Raw genomic sequence first — 14,999 nt, 5'->3', positions numbered from 1 at the left:
TATCTCTGAATTTTCCTCCAAGTGCAACTTTGGCTGTATCACTTAAAATATTACATAAATTTTTATTCCCTTCATCCTTTTCCCATATCCATTGTTGCAAGCCAGGAATATAGCCTTAGAACTTCAAGGTGAATTCCTCACTTTCAGCAAATATTTTTGCTGGAGCTTGGTGAGACCTATGGCAGTTTGGTTCTTGATCATGTCTTCTCTTTGTACTGCACGACTTCTGCACAACCGTACTTTGAAGTATATTTTATATATACTACATATGCCTCCTAATTTCATAAAAAATGCTGCTTATGAATTTCCTATTTTTGTTGTTGTTGTTCTCTTTGTTACTGTTCTATGGTTTCCAATAGGAAGCAGGAAAAAAATGCTAATTATGCAATCATGTTCATACGAGAAATGTGCAGGTTTTGCTGCACATTTCTACAGGCTTTCTAAAGTCCATGCAAATGGAAGCTATAATATATACTTTAAAATGATGAAATGACACACATCAGGCAATGTTTGTGCTATAAATATCAAATCCTGCCTTTCAACTAGCATTAAAAGATTCTAATGACTTATTTTTTTAATGGGCCTCATCTGCCTATTGCTATCATCCTTCAAATATTTATAGGATAGGTAAGAAATATATAGAACTCGTTATTGAAAACCTGTCTCCCTCCTCCTCTGATTAAAAATATCAGATTTAAGAAAATCTGAGGATGGTTTATGGGTGTAATATCCCTGAGGGACTACTTGTGGAATATTAGTGGTCTCCAAGGTGTATTAATTTTTTGAGACTAACATTGGTTTTCCTCAAAATACCTTCTGGTAAAGGAAGAGATTTTTAAAACCTGAAAATCAATCCAGGTGTTAAAGGCACCATGGCAGGCTTCTTTTATATTATTAAGTAAATCAAGCCTATAGTCCAAGCTTAATTTGACCCAGACTATCCTAAATAGAGGCTAAATATTCAAATATCACCTAGTATTCCCTCAGGAAAACATGCCATACTCTCTGCAAGACTTATGAGGGATGGGACCATAACTGTCAAGTTCACTGTTACATCCCAGTGCCAGAATACTGGAATATAGAAAAAAATTATTGTCGAACTATTGACACTATATAGATTATAATTTATATGCTACCTGGAGTTGTAGTAAAAAGACAATGAATGGAACAGAATCAATTTCAGATAACAATTCTAAAATTTACAAGAAATGTGATTTAGGGTAAATTATAATCTCTGAGTTTCCCCACCTAATAATGGAAATAACATTAATAGTCAATTCACAGTTGTTTAAAAGATTTAATAAAATAAATAATAGAGGTAGAGTGTTCTCAACAGACTAAGCACTCAATAAATATTTTTTTCTTTCTTCACAATTTCAATTGAAATATTTGCTTTCTTTTCTATCTGTCCAGTGAAAAAGTCTTTAAATAAAAAAGTATACAGTATAGTACTTTAGTTTCCAACATACATCTACAGAGATTTTCTCACATGATCTTCACGACAAGAATTAAGGTTATTGTAAGACACAGATGAAGTTAGGAAGCTGACTTGCCTAAGGTGGTACAGCTATAGTGGTAAAATCTGGGATTTAAAATTGGATTCCCTTAGCTCAAATCCAAGGCCCACATGGAGATTTACATATATAATATTTAAATATATGATATTTACATATTCCTGATGAATTTCCTAAGGAGAATATTTTGTAATTTTTTGTGCTTTTCCAATCTCAATAGACCTAATTAGTTGATCTAAAAGAGCCAATTAAATAGGAATCTTAACAATGGGTATTCTAGTTCAATACTTTTTTTTCCCAAACTGGATTTCCACAACTGGAAATCTAATTTGACATGATATTTAATTATCTCATTTTCAAGAACTCAAAAAAAAGATGACTCTGACCTCTTTTCAAATTTTAAACACACAGCACTTTTTAAAAAGCACATACAAATGACAGCAAGAGGATTAACTGCAAAAGCACAACTAGCTAGATGCCCTCAAAAATAATATTATTGGAAAAAGGTTCTTAGAAATTAAAAACATGAGACTTTAACTAATTTGGATGGCCATACTACTACTAAAATATTCCCTTGAAATTCACTATCACTATTTAATATACATCTTTTGTTTATAAGAGACCTACTATGAAAAGTAAAATTTTATGCTGAATTTCTACTTGAATGAAGAGAATTTCTTATATTATACAATAAATGACTGACCTTTTAAGACAATATATATTAATTATCAAATGTATCCAAATCTGTGCTTATCTCTCATCACTCCCCCCTTCAACCACTCTGCTTCTGCCACACTACTCTTGGCAGTTCCTTAGTCACACCAAGAAACACTCTTCCCCAGATACATATGGAGAATATCAAGCAAGTAAACACTTCTATGACTCTTTTAGCATACCTAGCATCTGTTCTGATAGACTGGTACCCATTGCTGTATTAACTATTAAATACTTTTACCATTACCCCTGCATACAATCACACAGATAACTCCTTGTTTTGAGTTGTATCTCTGACCAAAATTTATTAGGATGCTTTTTTTGATCATGATATTTAAAAATAGTACCTCTCTATACACACACACACACACACACACACTACCTAAACACTGCCCTCAACTCACCCAGGTCTAGTCCTTCATTATCTCTTTACCCTGCTTCATTTTCATAGCATTTGTCGCACTCTAAAGTAATGTAAAACACTGCTCAGCACAAAGGGAGTACTAAGGAAATATTTGCTAAGTGCATAAATATTGAATCATATGTATTTTCCATTCTTCTCTTTATTAAAAATTTAAATTATTCTTTAAATTACCCAATAGATCTTAATGAATTAAAGAACATGGATACAGGTTTAAGGAAAAGCAAGTCTCTTTGATTCCATAAAATGTTAAACTGAAAAAACTTCAACATATCAAAAACTCTATCATAAGCTTCTACAAGAGGAAAATCATTAAACAGTAATATTTGAAGTAATATTTGACCATTTATATTAGCTATATTAAGCATAAGGTAAAATAAATAGTCCTCAAGTCATCTGAAACTAAATATATGAATACAGTACGTAAGTTAAGGAACAGTTTTCCTCTCTCATGAACTGCTCTTTGTTGCAGTGTGTCATGATCACAAACGGTGTTGTCACGACCCTGTCTACTCATGACAAGTTAGTAGTTTTGGCCACAGAAAGGCTTACTCTCCTCTCAAAAATCTGCCTCTAATATTTTGGCAATTTATATCAAACTCTGGTAAAAAGCCACAATTATTTGATTTAAGCTGGTTGTCTGAGCTTCGAATTAATGGCACTCTGCCTAACTAACCTGCATTCAGTCATAAATTTTTTTTTTACTTTAATTTCCATTCAGAAAGAGATCTCTGAATGGAAATTAAAATATTAAAGTTAACAAAGCAAATAACTTTTAAAGTGCCATTTAAATGTTAAACTTAAACTGGATGTCTTCCTTACATATATTTTACCAAACTCTATATTTTACCTCAAATCCAAGCTCAGCCTCCCCAATAATACTGTTTAATGACTTTCCTTTTCTAGAGACTTAGAGTTTTGTTAAAATCTTTTGTTAAAGACTTATGTTAAAATCTTTTTCAATTGAACATTTTATGGAATACAAGAGACTTTTTTTCCTCAAACTCATATTCATATTCATTAAAGTAAGTAGTTTCTTATAGCCTCTAAAGTCTAGACTCTATAATCTAGACAAATAGTAGTTAAAAATGGCTCAAATCCCAGCTCTGTCGCTTATCAGTTATGTCATCTTCACCAAATCATTTACCATTTTAAGCTTCAGCTCTTCATTCATAATATTTTATGGAGTTAACAGCAACAATAATATTGTATGTGGTTAATAACAATTCTCATTTCATAGGAATATGTGAGGATTAAATGGGATAATGTATATAAAAGGCTTAGCAATTACTTGGCTCCCAGCAAATGCTCAGTAAATTCAATCCTCCAACAAATATTTATTGAACACCTACTCTGGGCCACCATTCTTCAAGATACTGAGGATACAGCTGCACTAATGGTTAAATACAATTTTGGGTCTATGGAACTTACATTTCACTTGGGGAAGACAAATGATTAAAATATATCATAGGGCCGGGCGCGGTGGCTCACGCCTGTAATCCTAGCACTCTGGGAGGCCGAGGTGGGCGGATCGTTTGAGCTCAGGAGTTCGAGACCAGCCTGAGCAAGAGCGAGACCCCACCTCTACTAAAAATAGAAAGAAATTATATGGACAGCTAAAAATATATATAGAAAAAATTAGCCGGGCATGGTGGCGCATGCCTGTAGTCCCAGCTACTCGGGAGGCTGAGACAGGAGGATCGCTTGAGCTCAGGAGTTTGAGGTTGCTGTGAGCTAGGCTGATGCCATGGCACTCACTCTAGCCTGGGCAACAGAGTGAGACTCTGTCTCAAAAAAAAAAAAAAAAAAAAAAAAAAAAAAAAAAAAAAAAAAAAAAAAAAAAAAAAAATATATCATAAATAATGTCAGGTAAACATAACCATGACAAACAGAAATTAAGAAGAGTAAGAAGGGAGCAAAAAGGCGTGATGTGTTATTTTACACAAGATAGTCAGAGAAGGCCTCTCTGATGTATGACATTTGAGCAGAAACTGAATTAAGTAAAGAACAGACCAGGTACCTGTCCAATGTGTTTACTAATAAGGATGATGATAATGGGTGACTAATAATCTGTATTTAAAATACCTTCTATCTTCCGTATCTTTGCACAGTCTTTGGGAGGCAGTGAAGAAAAAATCAACTAGTGGAAGGTAAGGGATGTGTGGCACAGACACCCACTAGTTTTATTACCATTAGAAACTCTGATTGCCTAGTTTCCTATAATTCTCAGTGAATTTGCATAAGGGTATGAAATAAAGAAGAAGCTACTTTGGCCACTGTGTCCTCCAGTAAGGCATTATGATATTTTCATGGGTAAGAACAAAAATAAATGGGAAGAGAAATAAATGGCAAATAGAAATTGTATTGAGACCAAAGTGCAATTCTTTATGTGGGCTAAAAATGAAGTCTAGTAAGATGGAAATTAGATATTTTATTGCACACTATATGATCAAAGACATTAACGTCTTGCACAAATTAAATCAAGAAATAGATTCAGTTATAAGAATACAAATAATTCAAAGGAAGATATGTAACAAATAATCCCACCGTGACAAAATCCGTATCAATGTGCTCTCTATTCATAATTGAAAGTTATCTTTCACAATCTCTACTTTGTGATTTTTTTTAAAAGAGTGACAGGATTCTTTAAATCAAGTGTATAACAGTATTTACAACAAACTGAGATAATGATTTGCATATTTCAAATACTGGTACTTTAGATCAGGTTAATAGTCTGCCAGATAAACTTTAAATTTCTACTCCATAAAACAATCAAATATAGCCCTTTAATCTTCTATAGTTTCCAGTACACATTTATTTTCATAGCTAGTGCTATTAAATGATGAGACAATCAACTCTACAGTGGTGGGGGTGAAGAGAAAGATATAAGGATGTAATCCATTATCAAGGTTCATTTTATAGAAAATTTTATATAGTGAGGGCTATAGCTTTATTTGAAATTATATATTCCTACTCAAGCCTGTATCAGCATTGTTATTTCTCTTTTTCATGGCTTTGGTCATTCAATTTAGACTTAGCTAAGCCTGTAGACAAGGCAAATAGTTGGTTGGCTAGAGAAATGGGGCATCAGTATCTGAAATCTGGGCAGGGAATGGTGGCTCATGTCTATAATCCTAGCACTCTGGGAGGCCAAGGCTGGAGGACAGCTTGAGGCCAGGAGTTCAAGAGCAGCCTGAGCAACATAGCAAGACCCCATCTCTATAAAAATAAAAAAATAAAAAAAAAAGCCAGAGATGGTGGCATGCCTGTACTCCCAGCTATCTGGGAGGCCGAGGCAGGAGAATAGCTTGAGCCCAGGAGTTTGAGGTCGCAGTGAGCTATGATGATGCCATTTCACTATAGCCCAGGCAACAAAGGGAGACCCTGTTTGCAATAAAAAAAAAAAAAAAAAAAAACCCAAATCTCTGAAATCCTAGTTGTATATCCTGGGTAAAAATATCTTCCTGCACTAAATTTTATTCATACAGGGATACACTGGAATCGAAGTTCATAATTCCACATATACAACTAAGTATACAAAACTCTTGTTACTTAAAATGCCAGAGGGAGGACAGTAATGAAAAAAAAAAAAAAAGAGATGTCAAAGATGACACCTTGGTTTATGGTTTGAGAAGCTGGGTATTTCGTGGTACTACTTCTAAAAAAGAAGAACAAATTTTGGAGTTAAAGGTGACAAACTCACAGTTTGGGGTGAAAAGTAGAACAATCTGAGTTTGGGGAAAGATAAATCTGAGTTAGAAATGTAAATTTACAATTGTTAATATATAAATAGTAAATAAAGCCATGAGAATACATCACTTAGAATTCTGTAAAACAACAGATTCATTTATAGATGGAAGACTTTTTTTTTTTTTTGCTAGAGAAAAAATATGATAACCTGTTTCAAACTAAAGGAGAATTTTTTATGGTTTTTGGTAATTAAGGTGGTAAAAAAATTAATAGAAAAATATTAACAAAAAATAAGCCAATTTCATAATTCTAGAAAATTGTTCAAAAAGACCAATTCCTTAGCTGAAAACTTAAAATATTTGGCAACTGTCAAAATCTTCTGTCAGAGAAATATTAAAGTTTAGTCCCTCAGTGAAGATTTAGTAATATAACAAAAGTACAAATATAGACATTATTTTCTAGACTAACAAAAGAAAATATAATAATTATTTTTTAAATTTCTAATTAGCTAAATCTGGATTATGCACTAGCATTCTTGAGACTGCAGTTACTTCCAATTAAAAGCCATACCTAGATATATAAAAATCAAATCAACAAAAATCAACCTACCAAGTTTTATGGCTTTCCTATTTCTACACTATTATTTATATTAGACAGCCCGCAAGGGAAAGGACTCTTGTCAACCCCAGCCCAATTCCTGAAACATCAAAAGGGCTCAGAAGCTAAGTCGGCTCACACTGTTCCACTCTGGTGTCAGCCTCAAAAGTTTTACCTTAAAAACAAAAACCTTCCCTATACCCATTCCTTCCCTCACAGATCTCTTAAAGCACATGAAAGAAATATGTTCTGTGATAGATCTTAGAGGTAAAAATGACCTAAAGCAATCTCTCATCTAGCTACCTGGTTCCACATAAGGAAGTTATAATTTACCGCTTTTGTGAAGAGTAGTGTAGGCTTACATAAGTTCCAATATCTTATAATACATTATAAACCCTACATCCAAAATTAAAATTCTAATACATTCGTAATTGCTGGGCATTTTCTTTAACCTATACTACTTAGAATCTTTTAGAATCTGAACCTTTCAAAGTATGAGCCTTACAAAATCAAGAAAAGCCTCAAGTCTTTGAAGAAAAACTGGGAAACAAACAAACAAACAAACAAACAAAAAACCCAGGCCATCTGTATCCTAGCAAACACTGAATAAAAAGGCAGCCCATCTTAACAAAATCAAGGAAATTCCACAATTCAATTGCATTAGTACTAGCAGCAGTAATCACAAAACCTTTTTGTTTCTGAACTACTAGCAAATAATTTAAGAACTTTATTTACTGTGGAAAATGTTGACTCACCAAACATTCTTTTGAAACAAACAAAAAAAGCATATATGCACCTACCTTAGGAATAGGATTCAGCAGAACTACACCTGATTTCTTAGTGATGACCTGTTTTGTTGTATAGTGATGATCTATAAGCTGAGGAATGTTTGAAAACCCAGTGCCCTCAAATCGATACAGATTCTGGAGAGAGAACAATAAGGTAGAATAAATGTGAAGACATTGCTTGAGGAAGGCTACATCCATCGATAAATTACATTCCATTTAAGTAAAACTATCATTGCACAACAATGTAAATATACTTAACACTACTGAACTGTAACACTTAAAAATGGTTAAGATGGTAAAAAATAAAATAGATAAATAAAACTCCAACATGTTTTAAAAATCTACCTTTTGACAAAGAAATTAATTTTCACAATGATTAAATCCAATTCAAATTGTTAAAAAAAAAACCCAACAACTAACAAAGAGACCTGAAATGCATTTTGCTAAAATGATAACCACAGGAAATAAAGCATGGGATATATCTGAGTTAAGGAACAAGAAATATGTTTATGTATGTCTACATTTATGTTCCATTTGATAAAATTTTCAATATCAAAAATAATGTCAAAAGTTTAAGAATGTATATTCAATACAATAATAAATATTTTAATATCTTTCATCATTTATTTCCTACTTATTAATATAATATTAATTATTTTTCTATACTGGCGTTTTTATGTATTATTCATCACCAACATGTTCTTTCACACACCTTTCATAAAGAAATAAAATGCACCAGTAACAAAACTGCAAATATCAACACGCTGAAATCTTAGTACTTTTTTATTTCATATCACCAGGTAAGTAGCATTTCCCAAAAACTCTGCCAAGACCCCTTTCCTCTGTCTCTATATTTCAAATTGGCCTGTGGGTAGATTATCACATGTATGAACTTATGTCAATAAATGCAAGAAGTGCAATGCAATGTAATAAAAGCTTCCATCAGATTTTTCACAAAGAGCTCACCTATACATACAGATAAGGTATGTTTAGATACAAATATGAGTGTACTCCATCTTAAGAAAACTCTACTTTCAAAACCGTCTAAATTTGGACACTATTTGCATTACTAGAAGATTATTTTCCCAGTTAAAGGTTTAAAAAAACTAGAAGCTCCTCTCCATACTTTATAATTAGGATTCAATTTGCCAAAATTTAATTTATATACAACTTTTTAAATGAATATTTCTACTTCATCAAGTAAGGAACAAACATAGATTAGTTTAACATTTAACTCCAGAGTATAATTCAACTCAAGGTAGTTAGTGTTAGAGTCAATTCAGGGAGGTTGTTAATAAGTTGTCTAATGAACTTTTGTACATAGTAGCCAGAGCTGCAATGATATATTAGCACTGATCTTTAAGAATATTTCACACTGAAGACACTAATATATTTCGAGATGTACAATACACTGAGCAAGATCTCCCAGTGTCTCGGCTTATTCACCATTGAAATAGAGATACTATTTGGACCTCCTTACAGAGTAAGTGTGAGGCTTGACAAAGTATTAATGTGTCAACCACTTTGCCCAGTATATGGTACATGGTACACACTCAATTACTAAATCATCATACAAATAATATAAGGAAAGAAACATCTTCAAAGACCACTCACTATAAATTACATGTTCTCAAGGAATAATGACTATCTATAAATAACTAAATTATCCTAGAAGGCATTCTTATATGAAATTGGTTAAGAAATGAAGAAATGTAAAAGGTCATAGAAGTGTAACATGTACTATAATAACAACAACAGTAATAATATTCTAACCAAATATAATGTTGCTCCCTTTGTCTTCCTTCAGTCTACTGTTAACATAGCAGTCAGGGGATCCTGTTATAACAGGTCATTCCATTACTTTCCTCAAATTCTCATCTCCCTCAGAATAAAAGCAAAAATCTTTACCATGGTCTCTAAAACCTATATAATCTGCCCCTGTCATCTCTCCTACCTTATCCTTACCACTCCCCCAGCCACCTTCTTTTCCTTCTTGTTCTACAAACACTATGTATACTCTTTCCTTGGGGCCTGTTGCTTTGCTGTTTGAATTAATTCCTAAGATAGTTATATGCATAATAGCTTCCTTACTTCCTTTGAGTCTTTAATCAAATGTCATTAAAATGTGACTTTTTCAGTGAGGTCTACTCTGACCACCCTACACACTATTCAACATCTATTTTATCACCCTAACTTTCTCACCTCCTTTTCTTTATTGAATTTTTCTCTTTAGAACTTACCATTATCATTATATATACATTATATGTATGTTATATATATCATTTATCTTTTTTTATTATCTCTCCCAGTAGGAATGTTGGCTCATGAGGTGATATTTACATTTGTTTTGTTCATTACATGGTCCAGAACATTGCCTAGCATATATTGCTTGTATCAAGAAACGTGTGAATGAATGAAACACAGTGCATGTAAAATGGCTGTGAAGTTAGACAAATAAGATAACTTAGAAATGAATACCGGAAAGTTCACACACTCACGCATTCAAGATACTGTTCAATGAAAAGTAATGAATGAATAGACATGAATAGATATTTCTCAAAAGAAGACATGCAAATAGCCAACAGGTATATGAAAAATGTTCGACATCACTAATCATCAGGGAAATGCAAATCAAGACACAAGGAGATATCATCTTACCCCAGTTAGAATGGCTATTATCAAAAAGACAAAAAATAACAGATGCTGGCAAGAAAGTGAAGAAAAGGGAACTCTTACACCCTGGTGGTAGGAATGTAAATTAGTACAGTCATTATGGAAAACAGTATGAAGATTTCTCAAAACACTAAAACTAGAACTGCCATACTCTCTCACAATCCCACAATCCCACTACTGGGTATCTATTAAAAGAAAAGGAAATCAGCGTACCAAAGACATACCTGCACCCCCATGTTTAGTGCAGCACTATTCACAATAACAAAGATATGAAATCAACCTAAGTGCCCATCAAAGGATGAATGGATAAAGAAAATACGGTAAATATGCATAATGAAATATTACTTGGCCATAAAAAAGAATGAAATTCTGTCATTTGCATCAACATGGATGAAAGTGAAGGCAATTATGAAATAAGCCAGGAATAGAAAAAAATATCGTTATGTTCTCACTGATTCTCACTCAGGAGCTAAAAAAATTGATCTCATGAAGGTGGAGGGTAGAATAATAATTACTATAGGCTCAGAAGGGTGTAAGGGAGGCGGGGAGATGAAGAGAGGTGGGTTAATGGGTAGAAACATACAATTAGATAAGAAACATGTTCTAAAGTTCTATTGCAGCATAGGGTGACTATAGTTAACAACAATGTATTGTGTATTTCAAAATAGCTACACCAGAGAACTTAAAATTTTCCTAACACATAGAAATGATAAACACTTGAGGTCATGGATACCCTAAATACCCTGACTTGATCATAGCACATTCTACATATATAACAAAATATCACATGTACTCCATAAAAATATACAAGTATTATATATAAAAATTCTCAAAACAAAAATGTAAGTAATGAGATAAAATTCACACAGAATGACATTTCAAGTCAACTTCTAGTGTCATATTGTCTCAGGTAAAATTTTAGTATATCTCTGCAGCCAGAGAAATATTGAATAATATAATAACAATTTTCAGCTTCCCTACTTAAGAACATATCTAGCCATTAATTTAATTATTTTTAAAGCAATCAGTCTGATATCAGTGAAATTCTGAGTCTTAATTCAGTATAAACCCAATTAACTCACTTTCTTAAAGATAAATATACAGTAAAGGATCTAAAAATGATGCTAAGACTATATGCTTATAAAGTTCATCCAAACAAACAAAAGGCCTAGAATAGTACATTCACTAAAACTGTCAAGGATTTATTTGTTGATACACTCAAAATTCCAAATATTACATTTGACGTTGTACAGATCTCTATAAATTTCTTATGACATGGCTGACCTGAAGTTGGGTTCACATACAGATGGATTTTTTTTTTTTTTTTAAGTTTTTCTCCACGACTTTAACAGTAACAGGACAGAGAACCAGACTCACTTTTAAGCAAGATACTTCTCTTATTAGCTATGGTTCCTGATGATCTCTTATGTGAATTCCAAAACAAGCAATAAAAAATAGTAGTATAGAATAAACTTCTATAAATTTCTACAAAGATCAATTTTTATTATCATTTGTATTACATTTTAAATATCGTGTACTATACCATTAAATAAAAAAGAAATATGAATAGAAAATATAAGATTCAATTTGTATAAACTAAAAGTATATAGCTGTATATGATTAGAAGATATCAAAAAAATTCAAAAGAATATACACTGACCCCATAAAGTGTTAATATGAAGCACACATTCTATGATTCTTATTGTGAATTTTTACCACATATTACTTTTGTTTTTAAAACATTTACTACATCTAGAATTTGTTTCTGAGTTAACACTATGCTACTTAAGAATCAATCATGCATATAGATGAAAAACACAAAAAATGGAACCATATTTTGTTGCTATACACATTTCCAGGGAAATTATTATACAAGGAAGTCAGACAAAAAGGAATAAGCACACAAAAATAAGAAGAGGATTCAATGAATGTTTAATTTGAAATAAAAAGCCCAAATAGATCTCCTGGAACAAAAAATCAGGCTCAATAATTCAAAATAAGCAGGCTTAAATAAGAAAAAATCTGAAAAGGGCTGAGATGAATAAACTGAATAAAACTAAAGGCTAAAATATAAAGTAAACCTATCTGGTAGATTCAGAGATTAAATCCATCACTTCAAAGTAGAATTTAGCACATGATAGACATCCAATAAATATCTGTTGAAATTTATTACAATAAGCTACCTTACAGCACATATTATATTCACATATTATTCACAATTATAACCTCCACTTTTCTGTTATTTTATTTTACTGGCCCATATCTCTGAGCCTTAGATAATACTCACCAATACGAATTTCCTGAATGAATGAATGAATAAAAGATGCCATTACATGGAGGATTTTTCCCTAAAGTTTTATTTTAAAATATGTATTATGTTGTTGTTTTTAATTTACCACAATATGTTAATCTAGATTTCATGGCTTAATCAATCAATACTAATTCTGCATCTTTACTATTTCTTTGTTCACAAATTCTAATGTCTCAACTACTAGGTTTTAACCTCACTGAGAAGGGCCATATATATTTCAGTTTCATCTTCTATGTTGTGTAACATGATACTTTGCAAAAATGGGTGTTTAGGAAATGAGTGTTAGATAAACTAATTAGAAAAATATGAATTGGTACTTTTTTATTAATAATAGAATAAAAAGTTCTTTCTGGAAGTACTTTTGTTTTATCACATGTACTTTTGTTTTATTGTATATAAATGTAAGGATTTGATTGTTTATATTTATTTATCAAATGGAACAAAGCTATTTGAATCTCTATGAAAATCTGTTACCATTTATGAAACCAAATTAACAGTTTTCGGTACAAACTTTGAATATGGTTTTACATTAAGCACCATAAACAAGCTAGTAACTTTGGAATAGTTCAGTAAATTACGATACAGTGAGATTCAGAAACTCTCAGATATGCTTAATATATCTGAATTTTACAAAATTAATGTATTTAGCGTCCAATAAAAAGTGCAATTCTTCTTCCCTGAACTAGCTTAAATAGCTACTCTCTGCTAGAGATGCCATTACATGGAGGCATGTACTCTGCCAGATTAGTAAAAAAAAAGATAAAAATTTTAAATATGTGTCCATCTTGATTAATTATAACATTCACAGGATGCAAATAGGTTCGCACCATGTTAAAAAGTAACTGTGATAACCATACAAAAATAAAGCTCCAAAATAACTGCCATCCTAGACTATAGTTCACAGCAGCAATGTTGCTAAAATTAACATTTGTAACTCAAAGTTAAATACATAAATAAAACAATACTTTTATAAGTACTCAAATTTTACAAATCCCACAGGAACCAAAAAGAAACTTTCAAAATTAACTTTTCATATTACAGTGATGTTTCTTGCAAAGTACATTTTTTTCCTCAAATAAAGTCATCAAATGATGGTAAAAATGCCTAACATTTGCTTAGTACTTCACATCTTGCAAAGTATATATTCACTTATTTGATTCTCACAAAGCCTCCATAGGATGTTACCCCCATCATTCTGTAAACCACGGAGCACGTAAAGGGCAGAGCTGGAACTTAAACTCAAGATTTTTGACTCCAAGTTCAATGCTCTTTTCATCGATCCACTATTTGATAATTGTTTTGTTCTCTAAAATCTCATATTACTTTATGTCTTTCTCTCTTAGGAAATTTGTCACCTTATTTAAACGCCTTCATTAGAATATAATAGGCAATCATTAAATATCTGTTAATGAATTTTTATTTACCCCTTCTGGGCAACATGTATAGGAGGAAAGAAATAGGATAATTTTAGTTCATGGAAGATTCACCTGCACAAAATGAAAAAGAATTAAAACCATCTATATCCTGTTTTCAACTCCTTGAGGAGCTCAATGCTATATAGTGAAGCTCCCTAGAAAAAAATTAGGCAGTAGAAAACCTGAGGCATTTACTAAAATACAAATCCTCTCATCTTTAATAGAGATACCTGAAAAACTTCAGTGACAGAAGGAAGTTAGATAGAACTTTCAAATGCGAACTTATAATGTCTTATTTTAGCATATATTACATTCTTCATTTTAGACACTTAAAACAAAATGGAGATACTAAAAACAAGTGATAATTTCCCAGTTGCCCCATTCCTTTTTGTTCCTAAGAATACTAATTTAAATTCCTATAGTTACATTTTAAACTAAAAGTGGTAATAAGGTAAATATCTCAGTCTTATTTAATGTAAGACATATTTCAAAAATAGTAACTTTTAAAATTTAAAAATAGAATGAAACATTCACATAAATTATAGTTAATTAGTTTACACTTTATCTACAATTCTTCCATCTACAATTCTCATACCATTTTATAAATATTGGCAACATGATCACAAATTGTAATAGGGTAGGTTATCTACCTCCATTAACTTAAAGGCACATACAGAAGAGTTTGCCAAGGAAATAAAGAATAACATACTATTAGAAACAGTATAGTTTTTAAAAAAATAGGTTAGATGTATGAAAATGTGCAAATATGATTACCACGTTGAAGTCCAAACACTATGCAAAATTAACAGTGTGAAAATTATGATAATGGATATACTTTTATGGACATATTCCTTTTAGTCTATCTGAATGTTATCT

At 31.8% G+C, this 14,999-nt stretch overlaps 1 protein-coding gene across 2 annotated transcripts in view; it reads right to left on the bottom strand.

Moving 5' to 3' along the window:
* FER (FER tyrosine kinase) overlaps positions 1-14,999 on the bottom strand; it is a 395,460-nt gene that overhangs the window by 202,880 nt on the left and 177,581 nt on the right. For both annotated transcript variants that reach the window (XM_069492253.1, XM_069492254.1), the window contains one exon: positions 7,737-7,859. In XM_069492253.1, coding sequence (XP_069348354.1) covers positions 7,737-7,859 — 123 coding nt within the window. The remainder of the gene's footprint in view (positions 1-7,736; positions 7,860-14,999) is intronic.

The sequence above is a fragment of the Eulemur rufifrons genome, chromosome 17 (assembly GCF_041146395.1).
Source record: "Eulemur rufifrons isolate Redbay chromosome 17, OSU_ERuf_1, whole genome shotgun sequence".
Taxonomy (NCBI): domain Eukaryota; kingdom Metazoa; phylum Chordata; class Mammalia; order Primates; family Lemuridae; genus Eulemur; species Eulemur rufifrons.
This window is presented reverse-complemented; position numbering and strand designations above follow the sequence as displayed.